The sequence below is a fragment of the Poecilia formosa genome, unplaced genomic scaffold, assembly GCF_000485575.1.
Source record: "Poecilia formosa unplaced genomic scaffold, Poecilia_formosa-5.1.2 Scaffold28, whole genome shotgun sequence".
NCBI lineage: Eukaryota > Metazoa > Chordata > Actinopteri > Cyprinodontiformes > Poeciliidae > Poecilia > Poecilia formosa.
The window spans coordinates 3,197,080-3,215,513 of NW_006799967.1; the positions used below are offsets into that span (position 1 = coordinate 3,197,080).

The window sequence follows — 18,434 nt, forward strand, 5'->3', positions numbered from 1 at the left end:
TGTTCACATTATAGCTTGAGAAATACTGATCAGTTTTTTTTTTTCATACCAAGTATTAGTAAAGGAATTGGATGTCATGTATTTCAGCTTAAAGCTCAGACTGAAACAATTCACCTCCCTCAGTTAGATGTATCACCTATTTCCGTATGTTTAAATTATCTTTACTTACTTATCGTCAAACATCTTTCTCCAGCTTTCAAAAAGAACAAAACACTCATTTATCCTAGACTTACTCCTGGTGCTCATATGCCTGCGTACTTTGTATTTGTACACAATGTTTTATTCGGTGTCTTGTTGAAGAGTGAATGTATCACACATTATATTTTATTCATTTATTTTTGATATACAAGCTGATTAGATGTGGGGGAAGCATGGAGTGTGTGCGTGTGCATGTGTGTGGGTGGGTGTTTCTCTGTTTAAATGTTTTGTATTGTATTTTGGTTTTACTTATTACAATTTGTTTTATTGGTTATTATGTTTTGTTAGGAGGCGCTTGAGAGTGAGATGCTGCATCACAAGGGGTTATCATCGAAATAAATAAATGAATTTGCTGAAAACATTTTTCTAGAGTGGTTCTAGAGTGTCATAGTTAAATCCTGGACTTTATTTGAGATGGTGTGGCCTTAAACGTGCTCAAAATCTAAAGTGGCAGAGTTAAAACAGTTTTACGTTGATGGTCTCCAAAGTGAGAGTTAAATGTGACAGAAAATGAATCACTGAAGAAATCTGATCTGTAAGGAAGAGGTGATTCTTACTTTAAGTGAGATTTAGTGTTGAATTATGGGTAGACTCTTACCGAATTAACAGTTCTGCAACCCTTTTTTTTGTGCTCATTTTGAATTACCTGTAATCATTAATGCCTCAAATCACCACTGATATAAAAAGGATTTAAAAAAACAAAACAAAAAAAAAGACAAAGGATTAAGCCGACATGCCTCAACTCACCTTAAATCTACCTCCTGTTCTATCAAAACACTTTTTTTCTTTTCCTGTCTGTTTCTTCACAATACCTCCCCTCTCATCAACCTTGGCACTTTGAATAGGCTGTGCCTCCTGCAACCTCCCACTGAGTAGAAAGAAATATATATATATTTTTTTTTAGCAGTGATCCCAATTTAAACTTGAAAAAGATGAAGGGTAGACAGCAGGGATGAAGCCACTTCTGCTCTCGAGTGTACGCTAAACTGCGCAGAGCAGCAGGATTAGCGGTGCATTTTCTGCTCGGCTCTCTGATGTGAAGCTCCCTCGCATCTGCAGCAAGTGAAAATTGGAATTAAAAGCACTATTGGATTATCTTTAGTACCATTACGGGTTTTGGCACATTGTGTGGCAGGCTGCAGCCAGTAGGGTGACAAACAGCAGCATGAAAGGGGAAGGACTGGGTTTGGCTCTGGAGATTTTGCTCGTCTGCCTCCGCTGGGACAGTAATAAAAATGAGAATGAATGAAGAAAATAAATGTATCTGCGGTTTAGCGAGAGCTTCTTAGCTCAACAGTACATGAATCTCCTCTCTCTGCCACATTATTCCATGCCTCATCTTTTTTTTTTTCTCCTGCTGTGTGTATGACTTTCCCTCAGCTCTTATGCCAATGCTTCTTCATTTTTTTTTTTTGTTGTGTGTGTGTGTTTTTTTTGCTTGAAAGCTCCTCTAAACATCTAACCCACAAAACATGTATGCTCTCAGTTTTCAAGACAAGTATCTTTCGGATTGATCCCTTCAAATTAGCCACTGTGCAACCTGCACTTATCTATTTGCTGTATTTCTATGCACTCTGGTAAAACTGGAGTAGCACAAAAGATCTTATGGGTTTTTGGGAGCAGAGGGTTGGACTCGCTCTCCTGTCGTAAAGCGTGCAGCTTGGATTCATTTTGAAAATTATGCACCTTGGACTAACAAAGAGAAGTGCATCTTCTTCCCCTGAAAGGGCTGTTTTGATGATTTATAAAATATGCAAGGAAGACAGTAGGCTCAACAATTTGAATAGGTGGAGAAAACGCGTCTCTTTGGAAAAAGGTGTAAGCAATGTTTCGCAAAACGCAAGAGCTTCAGATCCAAGATTTTCAGACAGTTTTCCTAAACTTTAACTTGTCTGGTTTGATTTAACTCTTAATTCTGAGCTACGCAAAACAAATTAGTCATACGAGACAGAACATAAAATTGGATGAAAAATGTTAGAAAAGCTCGCCACCAAATGTTTTCCTTTGCCCAACCGTACTTTGCATTGTGTAAAGTGGTTTGGTAAACAAAACAAAAAGAAAGTAACAAAAGCTACAATGTTTTTTTTCGCAAAAGTCCCATGCACATTTCATGACTTCTTGAAATCCCGTTAGTTTGCTTTATATTTCTGTTGTGATTTTTTTTTGTGATGTTTACAGTGAAAGTGCCCCCGATATCATGTATGTTGTAAACTAAAGGTTGAAACTAAAGTTTCTTTAATACCCTTCAGTCCCATATGCTCATCACTTCCATGCCTCGCTGCATTGTTACTATTCCAAGCAAAAATGTTCAAGAGCAAATGTGGAGTTGAACAGTATAGACATTTTAAATGGTGTTACAAAACACCTACGTTTTCTGAGAAACTACTTTGTTTTTTTTTTGCTTAAAGACAAGAACAAAAACAACTGCTTGAAATAAATCGGCGTACAATGAATCATGTTTTGATTTTTGCATTGAATTACTGACATTTTGTAATGTATATTTTTTAATATTCCAAGTTATTGAGTCTGTACACTAGAAGTTTGAATGGGGACTGGAGCGACATAGATTCAAGGTTTTCTTTTCTTTTGCTTTCAGCAGTTTTTTTTTTTAAATCATGGCCTTTGTTTTAAAGGTAATCAGTATAGTAGCTTTAATCGCATTCAAACTGACACTAATGCTACTTTTGGCAGTATGTCAAAATCCTTTGGACGATGTACACCTTCTGATTATAAAGCTGCAGGCGATCAATACGAGCTAAGAATACATGGATTGGTTGGAAAATCTCTGGACAAACCTGGCAAACAACCACCCTCCTTCAGTCCACCTCTCACCTCTGTGCCTTTCTTTTAAACAAGACGAGAGGACCCAGTAATTTAGTGTGATCTCTTTTCCCATTACAATATAACAGAGATCAATTGCTCTATTTCTTTCATTAAATCTCTCATTCCTCCTCTATTTTAAGGGTGCTGAGCCATATGGGTGTAGTGAGCAGAAACAAAAAAGAGGGGGGAAAAAATCTACCCTCTTTGAAGCAGAATCAAAGCTGTTGGGATGCAAAGGAGTTCTTTTTTTTTACGCAGGAAATCTTCAAAATAAAGACGGTGGGGCATAGCCTTCCCTAATTGTGTGATGCAGGTTCTCGCTTGAGGTGCTAATACAGGCGGCTCAGTCGAGTGGGGTTGGGAGGAACACTCTACAATATCCTTTGCACATCAACGCTTTCTCCCGAACGTCGAGTGGAGTACAAAGAAAGGAGGAACTGAACACGCAGAAGGTAGAAAATTACATACTACAGGTGCTTTGATTCAAACTTTTTTTTCCCCCTTTATGCTGGAGAAACAACACAAATCCTCACTATTTAGTGCCTGCAATACTCTTAGTATCGTTTTTGAAGGGAGACAGTTAGAGATTCGGTGAAGCTGTCTTAAACATATTTTAGGTTTGGCAGGCGCCCCGTGATAAATGCATTGCAATATAATATTTCACCATTCTGATTTTGTAAAAGCATGTCCAGTCAGTGTGCTATGGGGGGCATATGAGGAAGGGAATTGTGAACCTGAATCTTTTTGTGTGGGAAAATTCATCACTTTAAAAAAAAAGATTTAAAACCCAGCTTAGCATTTACTTTGAAACGTACATTTTTGCAGACAAAACCTTTTGTCAAATCAAATTAAGCCCATCTAAAGTATTACTACATTTGAAAGGAAAGGGGTGCAACCTTCAAAGCCTGAGATCAGATGTTTAGATCTGTTCCACACCTATTGTATGTTTAATTTCAGTCCAAATAGTTGTTTTTTTTCATTGATACAATTGATTGTGAAAAACAAAAATGCAATACAAAGAACATTTATGTCCTTCCACTATTCAATCTTTTATAAATATTTTCCAAATAGACCCGCCTTCTTATTAAAACCTGGGACTTTGGGAGTACTCCGGTCGTAGACGAGCATTCATGTGCGGTGAGAGGTGGCAAAAGGGAGTCCTGGCTATGGTTAAGTATCTACTGGAGGACATCCAACCAGTCATTATGAAGGATAAAATGATGTAATTTTAAGCCCTGTGTGGCACTTTAAAGAGCTGACTTTTCTTTTTTTTAAATAAAAAGCCAGAAAGTAAGACATCTTGTACCTTATGGAGTTTTACGACTAATACCCGAACTTTAAACTTCCCCGACACTCCCTTGCTCTTTTGCAAGGAGAACTTTAGTTGGAAAAAAAAAAAAAAATGTCTCATGATTGTAATCAGTGATTAGTCAAAAGTTGACATAAAAAAACAAAAAAAAACAAATCTAGGCTTGTTTTTGATATAGAGTTTGCTGTTGCTCCAGCAGAAAATTTTGCTTCATATTGGATGTAATCAAAGCAAACGTGGTCTGTTTATCACTGTCATAATTTTGGACTTGTGTTGACATTCCCAGCCAAACTAATGACTGATTTGAAAAAAAAAAAAAAAAAAAAAAAAAAAAAAAACTTCCCGAATTTGTAACATTTTGTTTCTGTGATTATTGATGTTTCCTAGCAACAGGGACATGAAATGATTTAATCAAGGGCATTTACAGCAGCGGGATCCATTTTATTTCTAATACAAAGAATAACAGAAAAAAAAAATCTGCGCATTTGAGTTATGTCAAATTAGATATATCTCACTGACAGAAGAAATGACTTGACAAAATGTTTTTATTTTAACTAAATTATTCAGTGGAGTGACTTATATTTGCTGTTTTACAGATTCCATTGGTTTTTGTTATTTTGTCACACACATATTTACATAAAATAAATGTTCATATCAAATAAATATAAGTTGAATAAATACAAAAAACAAGTTTTAAATGATTTACATGTGATGTACAAATGAAACTGTGTCTCACACCAGTCAGATGGTTCATCACCGTAGGAGACAATAGTTGCGATGCTAAATTTTTGCATCACTTCTGAGGATTTTTGGCCCACTATTCTTGCAGAATTGCTGTAATTCCAGCCACACTGGACAGTTTTCAAGCTTTTTAAAGTCACACCAAAGCATCTCAATCAAAATTGAAGTAAAGATTGTGACTGAGTCACTCTAAGACATTGTTACTTATTTCCATCACCATGTGTCACTCTTTTATGGTGTTCTTTTGTTTTTATCTGAAACGTGTTAATTTTATGCCAGATGTAAGAAGCACACACACCTTCCAAAGCTTTCCACTTTCGTCTGGTCAGTACGCAGAACATTTTCCCTAAATTCATCATCATAATGGTTTTGGGGGCTTTTTGTTGTGATCGGTCAGTAGTAGTTTTACCCTTTGTATTCTCGCTGGAAGCTATTTTTGTCCAGACTCTTTCCATTGTGACATCTGGAGTAAATTTGGTAGGCTGATCGCTCCTTCTGACTCATTTTTATTTATTTATTTATTTTTGGTGAAGAATGGCTCTCACTGTGGTTCACTGAAGTTACAATTAAAACAGTTTGGTCCGGCTTTGCAAAAACAGCCATTGCACGTAAGCGTATCATTTATAGCTAAATGTTACACATGCATTACATAATCTTCATCGTCGTTAACTTGAGACATATTTCTTTCTGAGATTCTTCAGCTTCCTACATGTTGTCAGACTTTCAGAAATTATTTCTTGTTTTGAGAAATCTGAAAATGAACTCAGCTTCTCAAGCAAGGGATTAATCGCAGTTAACTAATGGGGCTGGAAATGGAAATTAGCCACTTGGCTATGATTGCTTGTAATATTCATCATTGTGTATTGTCCCATTTTCGAAAATAACCTGAACCGAACTATGATCCTGATTTAACAAGTGGGACTGAGAACCTTTGTACATGATCATGTTGGCTTGAATAGCCCTCCCGCTGGCCTTAGTACAATAAAATATCATTAGAAATAATATTTTTCTATATTAATTTATATTTATGCATTGTCTGATAATAAAATGTATCAGACGATAGCGAAGGAAATCTATAGAAGGACAATCTGCGCTGGAAAAACTGTACAGCTTTGGGCACGTAATAAAAGCAACTTGTTACATGCAGATTGTCAACCGAGCAGAAAAAGTTTCCTGTTACTCTATGCGCCATATTAGTGTGCCATTTCCGCTGCATATATCCCTCGTACAGAGCCATACATATTTCATCAGGTTTAAAACAGGAATTGCATCCAGCCTGTTTCATTAGCATTTTAATCCCACTGCAGATTTGTCCGCTGCGCCACAGTTTGGATAGAGCATATCCAATATAGTGACTTTACATCTCGTGTTTTATAAAAACAGCTTTATTTTCATTTTGAGTGGTAAAGCAAGAATAAATAATGATATATATATATATATAAAATGTGACAATCTACACAAAAAAAAAAAAAAGGGTACAGACCGGTGCTTTGTTATACTTATAATGTAACTTGCGGGATTTTATTGCCAAATTAGATTTTATTTGAAAGAAACAACATTCACCTTGTTATTTAAATACATATTATTTTTTTTTCTTCTAAAGAAATGGCTTACTTCAAAGTGAGCTCTGTTGTCAAGTTTGTAAAGCATGCTCTTTTTTTTTTCAATAATCAGGAAAAAAAAAAGATGAAAGCCGCCGTATGAATTCAAATTTAATTTGTTCAGTCATCCATTAAAATGGTTTGTCTCTCGCTACTGCCACAACACCGTCCCCCTGCGCTCTTCACACACACACACACACACACCCTCGTTCTCACTCAAGAAAAGCTGTGTGGCAAAACTCGAGCTCTGACTCTGAATGACAATGAGACGAGCCGGAGAGAGGAGGGGAAAAAAAAAAGAAAAATACATATTGGGGGCACAGTGAGCTTAAGCAATTAAATTAAAAAGTTATTAACTTTGGAATGAGGGACACTGCTCTCCTTCCTGTCACCGCCTGCAGACGTAGAAATAAGGGAAACAGGAAGAGCGGCGAAGGAAAGGAGAAAGACAGAGAGGCACGAGAGAAGAGAGAGAACTTGTAGGTGATGGTCGAAGGTCACACGCCCAGGGAGATCCTCTGCAGCGGCGCTCCTGCCAACTCTTTTGCTCTGATCCGTGTCTACGTATGTGAACCTGCTCACTTGACCATTTGGAAGCAGCTGCCTTGAGCAAAGGACTGGCTCCTTGCCACTCTCCATGCTTATCCCTATGTCAGCATCGTCGTAGCGTTGCGAGCCCAAATTCCAAGGGACTTGGAATCAAAGTTAATTAAGCTTTTGCTGTGGTTTGCACTAATAATAAGTTATGAGCTGACTCCTAATTAACCCTTAGAAACTGCTTCCTTTTACTGGAGTAAGTGATATTTGGAATTATTACACAATTAGCACTGTTACGCCAAGCATAAACCTTCCCAGTAATGATGGTTCTATACTCTATGATAAATGAAGCATTGCACTTACTCTCTGTGTGTGTGTTAGTGTTGGGAATATATTTAAAACGCTTTTTTTACTGCACACGCAGAACTGGAGGTCTGAAGTAAAGCGAGTTAAATACCACGGTCCAGAATTGCCTCTCATTAGCGGAGTTATAAATCTGGTCCATAATATCATTAGTGGGTAACGGATTTTGTGCTAATAATTTATTTAATAGGGACACATAATAGCAGGTCACGGCCTCGAGCCATTTTTGTTTCCATTAAAAGGTGAAAAACTTAATTGTTTTCAGTATTAACCACAAACAGATTAAGAAACAAAGTCTGTTTCCCAGAGTTTTACGTCTTTACAGCCTTCGCTTTAAATGAATGAGCCTTCGTATTTTTGAAGATAGCGTCACAACAAAGAAATATCCCACTAAGCGGTTTAGGCATCATTTTTTATTTATTTATTTATTTTTTGTCAAGGTCTCTTTGCTTCATGATAACAGAAGTTTCTTGACGATTTGCATAGAGTAAGAAGCAACCCAAATAATTTAGATGCAGATAGAAATAATATGTTTTCACACTGACTACACATGAATAGTTTTTGTTTTTAATTTCAGAAAGCTCTGCTCGGTTTATCTGAACTATTCATATTAAATCAGGGATATTTCTCAATGCCTCTTCAAGATTACACTTTTTAAATTCCATTAATTTTATTCCATTGTTTTTACACAACACTTCTATGCATATCCCAGCAAGTGTGGTAAGAGAATCATGTTGATTTTTTTTTTTTTTTTTCGTTGATCATACCGAGGTTTCAGTGCATAAAGTTGCTTTTTTCATTTGTCACGTTGCAATTAAATATAAAACAAACTTCTACTTTCCACAAGAAAACCGCACTTTTAATTTGTTCACTTTAGAATTGAAGGCGCGACATGTTACACTGACTTTAGATGCATTCTTACATGTGTGTTTCATGTAAAATAAAATTTTTTTCACCAAATCTCAACTACTGTTGATGCAAGGAGAAATCATATTGAAACGCAAAGTCAACTTTTTTTCCGATTGGGAAGTTGGAATTTCCCAGTTAAAAACTAGAACGCAGCATTATTATTCACCTTCCCTCCGCCTGCCAGCTTCCTTCCTTCCACAGCTGTTTTCCATCACCTGTTTTTTCCTATGCCTGCATTCTCCTTCAAATGTTTGTATTTTCTTCTGATTGCGTCCCTGTTTTCTGTTCCCAGCTTTGTCTTGTTCCTGTTTTTTTTTTTTGCTTAGTTTTCTGTTCTTCATTAAATCTTTCATCAGGACCATTCTGAATGCCGGTCTGCAGTTTGGGAAAGCTTTAAACCTACATTACCTGAAACCTACATGGCTACTTGCTTTTTTATTTGGCTACTTGCATATCAGTGTGAAGACGTCACAGAATAGATCGTAGAGCAGCTGTTACTGTTTCTTTTAACCCTTTCATTAATGAATTGTGATCCTTTGTGTCAGGATTTTTTTTAACCTTTTTTTTTATTATTTTCTTAAGGCATATTTTTTTAAAATTATTATTATTATTTAATTTTTTTTAGGTGGTCAGTTGTAATGTTCTCCAAATACAAAGTTGTTATTTTAAAAATACATCAGCGGTATTGTTCTTGAGGGGTCATCTGATGTCACAATATTTTTTTTACCCTCAAGAGTTGTCTACAGTAGAAGGAGGGACCGGGTCGGTTGGCATGCTTTTTTTTCTTTTTTTTTGTCTGTCGGCCATATTGGATTTAACAAAAAATAATTTCTTGCATTTGCAGCTGATGGCCAGTAGTTGATGGTGTATTTTATGATATGTTAGTGTCCACTTCAGTGGTCTGTGTGCATTTATAACATAAAAATCCACAAGAAGCAGAAGAAAATGACTGTTAAATAGCTGTCCACTGTAGTGACCACTATGTATGAAAGGGTTAAGTAAGAAAGTCCTGGGTTGGAATCCTAGCTGGGAACTTAAGTGAAGTTTTTACGTTCTCCCTGTGTGACTGTGGATGCAGTTTTCTCCATTGTGAAAAAACAAACAAACAAAACATACAGGTTAGGTGATCTGATTGCTTTACACTCTCTTCCCATGTGAGTTAGCACATTGTCTGTTGCTGTGTTACCCTGTGATGGACTTAAAACCTGTCTGTTGTATACCTAAGCTCTCACCTCTTTTCCACTGGAGACAAACATTAGCTCCCTGCGCACTTAGGAAAACGGATGAATGACTAAATGAAATTCATTTGCGATTTCAGCCGAGTAAATTGATGTCATCTAATACTTGACAAGTACTAAAGCAAAACCTGAGCACAGGAAAATCACGCTCGACCTCGCAGGCCTGCTGTTGCGAGCCATAAATACAAATTTGCCGTCTTAAGTTGGTAAAACCCAAGACAAAGACGGATCTGCTTTCCCACTGCCTCATGACTGTAGGCGGCATCCAAATCCTGTTAGCCTGCAGAGAGCATGTGAACAAGGTACGGCGTGCTGGAGTTAAGGTTGGAACAACAGCATGCCAGGTGACCACACTCAATCACCTGATGCCGTTGTTACATTATGCAATCATGCAACTGCTTGACAGGCCTTGACTGACTGCCAGGAGGGGAGGACTGTCCGAGAAGTGCACTCCAACTGGAGTTGGATCCTTCGGTGGAGGAAATTGGCTGGAAATAAAGATGAAAATCAAATAATGCTTTTGTACAAGAGGATTTTGTTTTGCTGCATAATCAGAATGTTGCTGAACGTAACCACCACTTTTTTCTCTCTCTCTTGAGAAAGACCTAAACAGAGAGCTTTATTAAGTCTGATAGGAGCTGCTTGACACTAACAGATAGTTAACTAGTTTCTTCTCAAACTGCAGGCGCCACATCCAAACTCTGTGTTCTCTCTCTGGTCATGATAATCGGGAAAAAGAAAGTCTCCCAAGAATCAACTTTCCTCCTGAACATTTTCTTTCTGCTGTTCGGGCTATTTTAAGCTGAGAAAAACCACACTATGTTCATGATTATGGTCCCAGAAGGCCCAAAGTGTCATCTTTGTTTCATTTCTTAGCTTTCTACAAATTGCTTCGCCTGCTGAACAAAGACTAATGCTTCAGTGTTTTACAAGGAAGCTATTAGGAGGTGCAAAAATGGAAATCTACTTAATGTTCATTCTATAAGCAGCATTTGTACCCTTCAACAAATTTATATTGGTTTTAATGTGCAGGACTGAAGACTTGAATTGTTAACCAAGATCCAGACATTTGTTTGTTTTTTTTTTTATTTTTTGTTTTATGCTTAATCCTGTGGAAGTGACACATCTGTACCAGAGAGGACGAGATGAAGATTCCCTCATGGTAAATTTCCAAAAATCCGATAAACTCTAATCAGGTTCTTTGGTTAGGAACACGTGCTCAATTAGTGTTTTAGCAAAATTAATCAATCTGCCAATCAGGTGGCAGCTGGGTGTACAAGTGTGTAGGTGTAGGTCAGGTGAGGAAAACCAGCTGAAGTTGAAACTGAGCTTCAGAATGGATAAAGCTTACAGAGGACGGTCCGAAAGCAAAATTTATTCCAAGAAAAAATGCTTTGCTCTCATCAGAGGTCAGATGAAAATGGGCAGGTTGCTTCAATATGAAAGAAATGCCAGCTTGAATTGTAACTCATTCCAAGTAAGGTATGAAGAAAACCATCTCTGTATGCTTGACATACCACAGAAAAGCTCAGGACTCCTGGTAACAGTCAGCAGAATTATACAACATATTGATAAAAGCACAGAATGGTTCAATTGGTCTTAATTTCAGCTGCAATAATTGTGCAATAGGATTAGCACTTGTCATGCACCATGCATAGACCCTGCCTTGTATCTATGGTTCTATGTGGTGGTGCTATAATGGCACCGTTTTGTTGAGCATCTCTTACTTTGAAGGTCACGTCTGACCACATGCTTGCTACACAGCGAAAAAGTTTGGGGTTGTCAAACTAAGTCAACTTATTCCGCACAAATATTTTTAGGGATGTTTCTCTTTTTTTTTTTTTTTTCTCCCAGTATGGTTAAGAACACGGCTTACTTAAAAAAAAAAAAAAAAATGAATAAATAAAAAAAAAACATGGAAAACGTACAAAGCATGCTCGGTTTATGCCTCATATTCTATAATAAGCAAAGTCCCATCTTATCAAAAAGGTGTTATTTGATGGGCTTCGTCGCTACAAAGATGCGCCGTATTGTCTGTGGAAAAAAAAAAAAGAAGAAAAAAGAAGAAAAGACAAGAATGAAGGAAATCATCAGGCGATTGTAGTCTGAGGCCCGTTCACTCCAATCTCCTTGTCTTCCACTGCCACACTTCAAAGACGTCTCAGGAGAGTAGCTTCAAAACACACAGCTTTACAGGCTGTTTGAGGACCGCCACAAAGTCCCAAACCAGCCAAAAAATAAAAAAATAAAAAATCTCTCCAGTTATTTGTTTAAAAGTAGGTTTATGGTATTGGATGGGCTTTTTTTTCATCATTCTCTTTGCTTGACGTCACTTTTATCTCCCACCCCAGTATAGCAGTATTGTTTTTTTTCTGTTTTTTCTATTTGCTTTCCCTCTGTTTGCATTATCCTCCTTCACTCTCTCCTGCTGTTGCTTCATCCCGCTCTACCCTTGCAGTGGGCTCAGATGCAGTAGCTTAAATCTTATCGGAGCGGAGGTTCTGCCAAGTGCAATCCATTACAGGAGAGTAGAACGGCAATGTTGTGTGTTTTTTTTTTTTTTTTTTTTTTTTCCATATTTCAACTTTTATCTCCATTAATCCCCTCCGTCTTTCACCCCTCTCACTCTAACATCGGCTCAATTTTCTTTGCCATCCTCATTATCTTCCCATTACATCTGCTCTCCCCCCCGTCGTTACACCATCACCCATGTCTTTTGATCCACCAACTTTTCATTCCGACTAATCTCTCTTTTCTGCCAACTTTACATATCTTTCTTTTGCCCCCTTTTTTTTTTTTTTTTTTTAAACTGTAGGATATATGCTGCTTTCAGGATTGATCATAAAAAAGAAGAAAAAAAACATACTTGACAACACACTGCTACTATTGTCTGTGTCTTTCTTCCTTAGTTTGTTTTTTCTTCTTTTTTCTTCCTCAGCTTGTCAGATTTTATTTGTTTATTGTCTCATGGCATGTTCGTCTTCTCTTCCTTTTCCTGTTTTCCAGGAATGGGTGACAGCCACTGACCTGCTCATCTCTTTGGACAGACTGAATACCTTTGGGGACGAGTTTTTTAAGGATCCTAAAGTGCTGCGCTCGTATTTTTATGCCATCTCTGATTTTTCTGTGGGTGGGAGGTAAGAGAAGCAACATTTTTTTTTTTAAGCATCCTTTTCAAAATGTTTAGTTTTATTAAATCCCCTTTGATTATTGGTGGAATATAAAGTTTTTTTTTTCTATGCTGAATTTAGAATGCATAAATAAAATGTAATAAAATTTTTGAATGGTAATTTAGTTAAAATTAGCACAGATTTCTTTGCTATTTTTGTTTTTTACAAGCACAATTATTTTGTCTCAAGGTAACCAAAAAATATGTCCTTTATAGAGAAAAATGTGTAATATTTGATGTGTAATATCAGCTCCCACAGTCGCTACTGTATCTAAATTCAGGAGGGCTTTGCTACAAGGTGCTCGGAAGGTTTGGGGAAGTCTTCGGTTTCTCCTCCAAGACGCCAAAAAAGGTTTTCTTAAATAACATCCAGCAGTTTCACATTTGGAGCTGTAACTTTGCTGCTATCACTGTGGAGGTAACCTGACTGAGAAAGGAGACGTCAATTGGTGAAGCAAAAAATTTCCTTATATTTTGACCAAAGACCCATATAGTTATTGTAATATGGAGAACTTCTTTACTCCCCTAAAATTGCAGCTCTTTTAAGTGTTTTTAACAATTTTTACAGATGAATGCGAGTGGCTGTTTTAGTACAGACTGCTCTCGATTTATGTAGATTAACTTACGTCTGCCTTACTTTAAAAGTGTGTTTTCTTGTCTGCCCCGTTTTTGAAGAGTGGAGCAAAATGGAAAATATTAGAATATCTTAATTTATATCCCAACTGATAATTTTATAATAATATCCCAATAATATCTCAACAGATTAATCCTCCAGAGAATCTGAAAATCTCAACTCACTAAAAGTGTCTAAGCACTCAACTAAACTTAAATAAGCAAAAGCTGTTTCTTACTTTTATCTGTTAGAGGCACCAGTATTTTAGTTAGTTTTCTCTGAATATTTCTTTAATTTAATTGTCAATTGTTCTTACCATAAAAGGTCTTGAGTTAAATTACCACCTTGACGTTCCCTCTTTCTGCCAGTCAGTTTACCTCGTGATGAAGTTAAACTAGTGAAACACTCCACACTTCTTCCACTTTGGATTTGTGGAAATCCAAAGTGGATTTCCGTTCTCACATTAATGAGAACGGACATGTCGCCACAAACCACACTTCACCACGGTTGCTACATAAAAAAGAGAAAAAAAGAAGAAGTGGACAATTAAGTAGTTGAGATGGAGCCTTCAGAGAGAATATAAACTTGATGTGACACCTGTCATAAATGTTTAGGATCACTGCATCCGCATGACAAATTACCTAGCAACGTCGCAACACCTGGGGGACAAACCGCAGAGCGACACGTTAGCCTTATATCTGGACAGTGTGTTGAAGAACATATGCCTTTACACTCTGCTGCCTCGTGTCAAGCCTGTGAGTTAGATGCTGTGACAGATTTGTTGTGATTTTATTATATTTTTATTTTTTTTTGAGTTGAGCATCAATGCAGCCGCTGCCAAGTGTAGACTGGTGCGGGAGCTGATGCCTCTAGGACAGAGAAAATAGTTTCTGACTGAAAGCTTGGCTGCACAACAGCACTCCGTGTGCCCTGGTGTTAGCAGGGTCCGTAACCTCAGCTGCTTCGTGTGTCAGCAGATCAAACTCGTAACCGGCTAATCCATAATGGGAGGTTAATTCAGTCCCATTGCCCTCACTAAGTAAACCTCAAAATAAGCAGAAATTGTGTAAAACTTCAGCCCACGTCTCTTCTGTTATGTTTAATTATATAAGTTATGTAGTTCAACTACATCTAAGACGTGTAAAATTATTCACACCCTTCCACATTTTTCCTCTTTCTGTGACGTGTCACAGAAAGAGGAAAAACCCAACACTTTGAGTGTTGGGTTTGAGTTTTGTGTTCTGATGATGTTCTTTTCAGTTTATTTGTATTATTTTACTGGTTATCCCTTTGGGTCTTCCAGCGCTGCTTTCAGTGTCACTTATGAAGTTCCTCTCTGTCTCCTAATACATCACTTCCCCTTCAGCTCCCAGCTCATCCCATTTATTGTGATCACCTGGTCCTGTTTGCGCCAAGCTCCCATCCCCACTGCACTTTTACCCTGCTCTGTTTCCATTACTGTCTCACTGAATCCTGCATTTGGCATTCATTAATCCTGTCTCCATGTTTGCAGGTGTCTGTAAGTTCTTGACCTTGTTTTTCCATAGAAACTTGTCATCATTCAGTCTAATTCCGTCCTACTCTGGACTGCATTTGGATCAAACTCAAAACGCAACATTTGCAGCCTGAAAACATAGGGGCATTTTTTTCTAATATATATTATGAGACAGAACAACACATTTTCTCTCGCGATTGGAAACTGTGGAGGAGTTACAGGCAACCACTGCTGAGTTGGGGGCGGGGGACTCTGTTGAAAGAACAGGAGTTGCACTTCACATAATGGAAAAGTAGCAAGAAGAAAATCATTGCAAAAACATCTATCTATTATTTTCTTCCGCTCCACAATTGTGCACTGCTGTGTGTTGCTCTGTCAAACGAAATCCCAATAAAACACATTGAAATGTGTGAGATGTGACATGACAAAATGTGGACGAGTTCAACAGGTATGAACACTTTTGCAAGACATGATGTAAATTTCAGCAGAGTTCTGGGGTATAGATCGGAGGCAGTTTATAGTCACTTGGTCGTCGTCTTGTCAGTGATGCTGGAATAACTGGGTCTGAGCCTCAGGCAAGCAGACATGTGATTGTAGGACAGCTGAGTAAATTTGGCAGAGGTTGCCACTCAGTGACAAATGTCTGCCCCTTCTTGCAGCAACTTGACAAAACCCTGCAACACTGCCAGAAAATAATGCATACAGAAAAAAGTAAGTCGCAGCTGGCAAGAACTTGACCTGTCCATTGGCAAAAGTGGAGGAAATACATTTTAAAAATGGCTTTAAAACGTCTCGCAATTTTTATCAAGTCACTTGAACTTCCACAAAATAACCCGACGACGAAAACCTTTTCCAAGATCTCATCTGAAAACTCTCTGCATCGTGCGCTTGCTTTCCTCAATAACCTTGATGCATATCGGAGACGCGTCCTGTGGGTCAATGAGTCGAGGCACGGATTTTCACTCCAATTAGCGAGGCTGTGTTTTGTAGAAAAGAAGGTGAGAAATGTTACTCAAGAAACACGTTTAAACTGCTGGCAGGGGTTGCATTCTGATCCCGTCTTGGGCTTTTGTAAAATCCTGTGACACAGAGAACATGTCGCTGCTGGAGTGAGAAATGGGGGAGAAAAAAAGAACCTACACGTTTTAGAAACCATCCTACTTTTTCTGTAGGGAAAAAAATAAAATAAAGGTGGTAAAGTTGGGAAGACGATGCATTTTACCACTGCACAATAACCCTCAACACGTGGTGTTATGATTATTTTTCATCATTTTCACGTGACTCGCAGTTCCCCAAACTATAAGTTGATCAAGAATCTGTAAGTAAACATTACAATAGTATCCTCCATTTATGAATTAAATAAAAAGGTCAGCTCAAATAATGACAAGTGTTTTGTGGGTGCTAAATGAAGGTAAAATTGAATTTTGTCATGTTTCTAATTCCATAGCTGGAGACAAAATATAACGCAATGTGCAGGTATGTAGTGGAAAATCAGTGCTGGTTTTGGTGAAGCAGTGCAAAAACTATTAACCAATCAAAAAAACTCTAGTACCTTTACAAAAAGTAAGTCTGTCACAAGACTGTAGAATTGATTGATTCTGTCTTCCAGTGAAGGTTATCTGATACTTTTGCAAATAATTTTCGAATAATAATGATAATAATAAAAAAATAGCCTGAGTTTATGCTCAAGAATCTTGTCGTTTTCTTAAATACAACATTGAGATCTTATGTTTATGGGACAATCCATCAGACACATCAAATGAGAAGTCATTAAGCAGAGGTCTAATAAAGTACATCTGTGTACAATGTGTAATCATGTGCAATTGTAACTGTTTGAATTTTCAGACAAGTACAAGCATGCAATAATTTTATTCTTTGATTAAAATCTTAGCCTTAATCAATGTGTTAAATCTATGTTTTGGTGCCTATTTGACCTTGTGTCCCAAAGTTGAGACGTGGCCACAGCGCTCTCACTACAGTACACCTCCAAAAGAAATTAGGATTGCGTCAGAATTAAACCCGACTTTGATTTTTCTCCATGAAAATATTCCAAGGTCTTTCAGGTATATTGTGCTTTAAGCCCTGGCTGTTTCAAGCATCGAGGGGGAGGTTCCTAAATGTTTGCAAATCACTTTAAAGCAAATAGTGAGCCAACAGTCGCTGTTTCATGCAGCACACGCCTGTTGCTTTCTGTCCTTGTCCTTTGGATAGCATGAGTATATTAGCAGTGGCACATTAACACAGTTGAAAAGTGCAGTCGCTGAGGGGGGATGAAAACCCCACCTCATCTCAGACCACGTTTCTGCCTGTGAGGGATAACGCGAAGTGACAACTCCTTATGGTGGAAATACCCTCTCGCTTTCCTCCGCCTTCGGCTCCGTCCGTTGTGTGCACATCCGTTCACGGTGTCATAAATGAGCAGGGAGAGAGAGAGAGAGAGAGGGGGAAAACACAAGGAAAGACCGGACTTGCAGATGTAAAAATGTGTCTTATGTTTCCCTTCAGATGCAAGTGCAACGGCCATGCCAGCGAGTGCGTTGAGGGGGAACAGGGTGGCCTGGTGTGTGCCTGCCAACATCACACAGTGGGAACCGACTGCCAGAGATGTCACCCCTTTTACCAGGACAGACCTTGGGCCAGGGCCTCTGGGGACTCCGCCAACGAGTGTTTGAGTGAGTAGCTTGATTCTGGGGGTGCTGTCATGAACCCGCTGGGTGCAGCCATCTGGAAAATCCACAGGGCAGTGTTAAATTCTAGTGACAAGCTCAGGTTGTCAGGGGTTGTTTAAAATCTATGAGTGTGCTTCGCCCTTCATCACTGAAAGAAAAAAAATAAAACTGATATAGCAGTCTTACAATCAAGTCCTAACAAAAGGTGAGTTTTTACTCTGCACCTCGTATTCAGAGCTGCTATTTCAAACACACACACACACACATCCATACACTAATAGACTGATGGGCAACTTGGAACTGTCCAAGGACACAACTACAAAAATTGTACTAGACTAATTCATGTCACATTTTTATTTGTAAAACTTATTGAAAAGAATATTCTCTTTTCCTTTCACTTCATACGGTGTCCCACGAAACTTTCTAAATGACATACGTTTAGGTTTGTGGTTGTAATGCAAAAAAAAAAAAGTTCAAGAAGAATAAATACTTTTGCGAGGCCCTGTAAATTGCTAATCGATTCTTCCACCATTTCCGTGCTTTCTATGTTTGCTGGAATACTCATTTGTGTTTCTATATACATAAATTAGAGACTTATCCAGATTGGCTCACCCAACCATGAGCTCTTACTGAGTGCTGCCAAGGATGAAATGTAATTGGCTGAGGAATGAAAATCATCAAGAAGAGTGCCGACCAAATTGTTTTTTTTTACTTTACTTTTCTGTTTTTTTTTGTTTTTTTTTTTTGTTGAATTCTATTAAGCAGCAAG

The 18,434-nt window shown here is 37.9% G+C and overlaps 1 protein-coding gene across 1 annotated transcript in view; it reads left to right on the forward strand.

The window, feature by feature from the left end:
- lamc3 (laminin, gamma 3) overlaps nt 1-18,434 on the forward strand; it is a 124,881-nt gene that overhangs the window by 12,274 nt on the left and 94,173 nt on the right. Inside the window, exons 3-4 of the mRNA XM_007548924.2 lie at nt 12,726-12,856; nt 17,502-17,668. Of these exons, the coding sequence (XP_007548986.1) occupies nt 12,726-12,856; nt 17,502-17,668 (298 nt within the window). The remainder of the gene's footprint in view (nt 1-12,725; nt 12,857-17,501; nt 17,669-18,434) is intronic.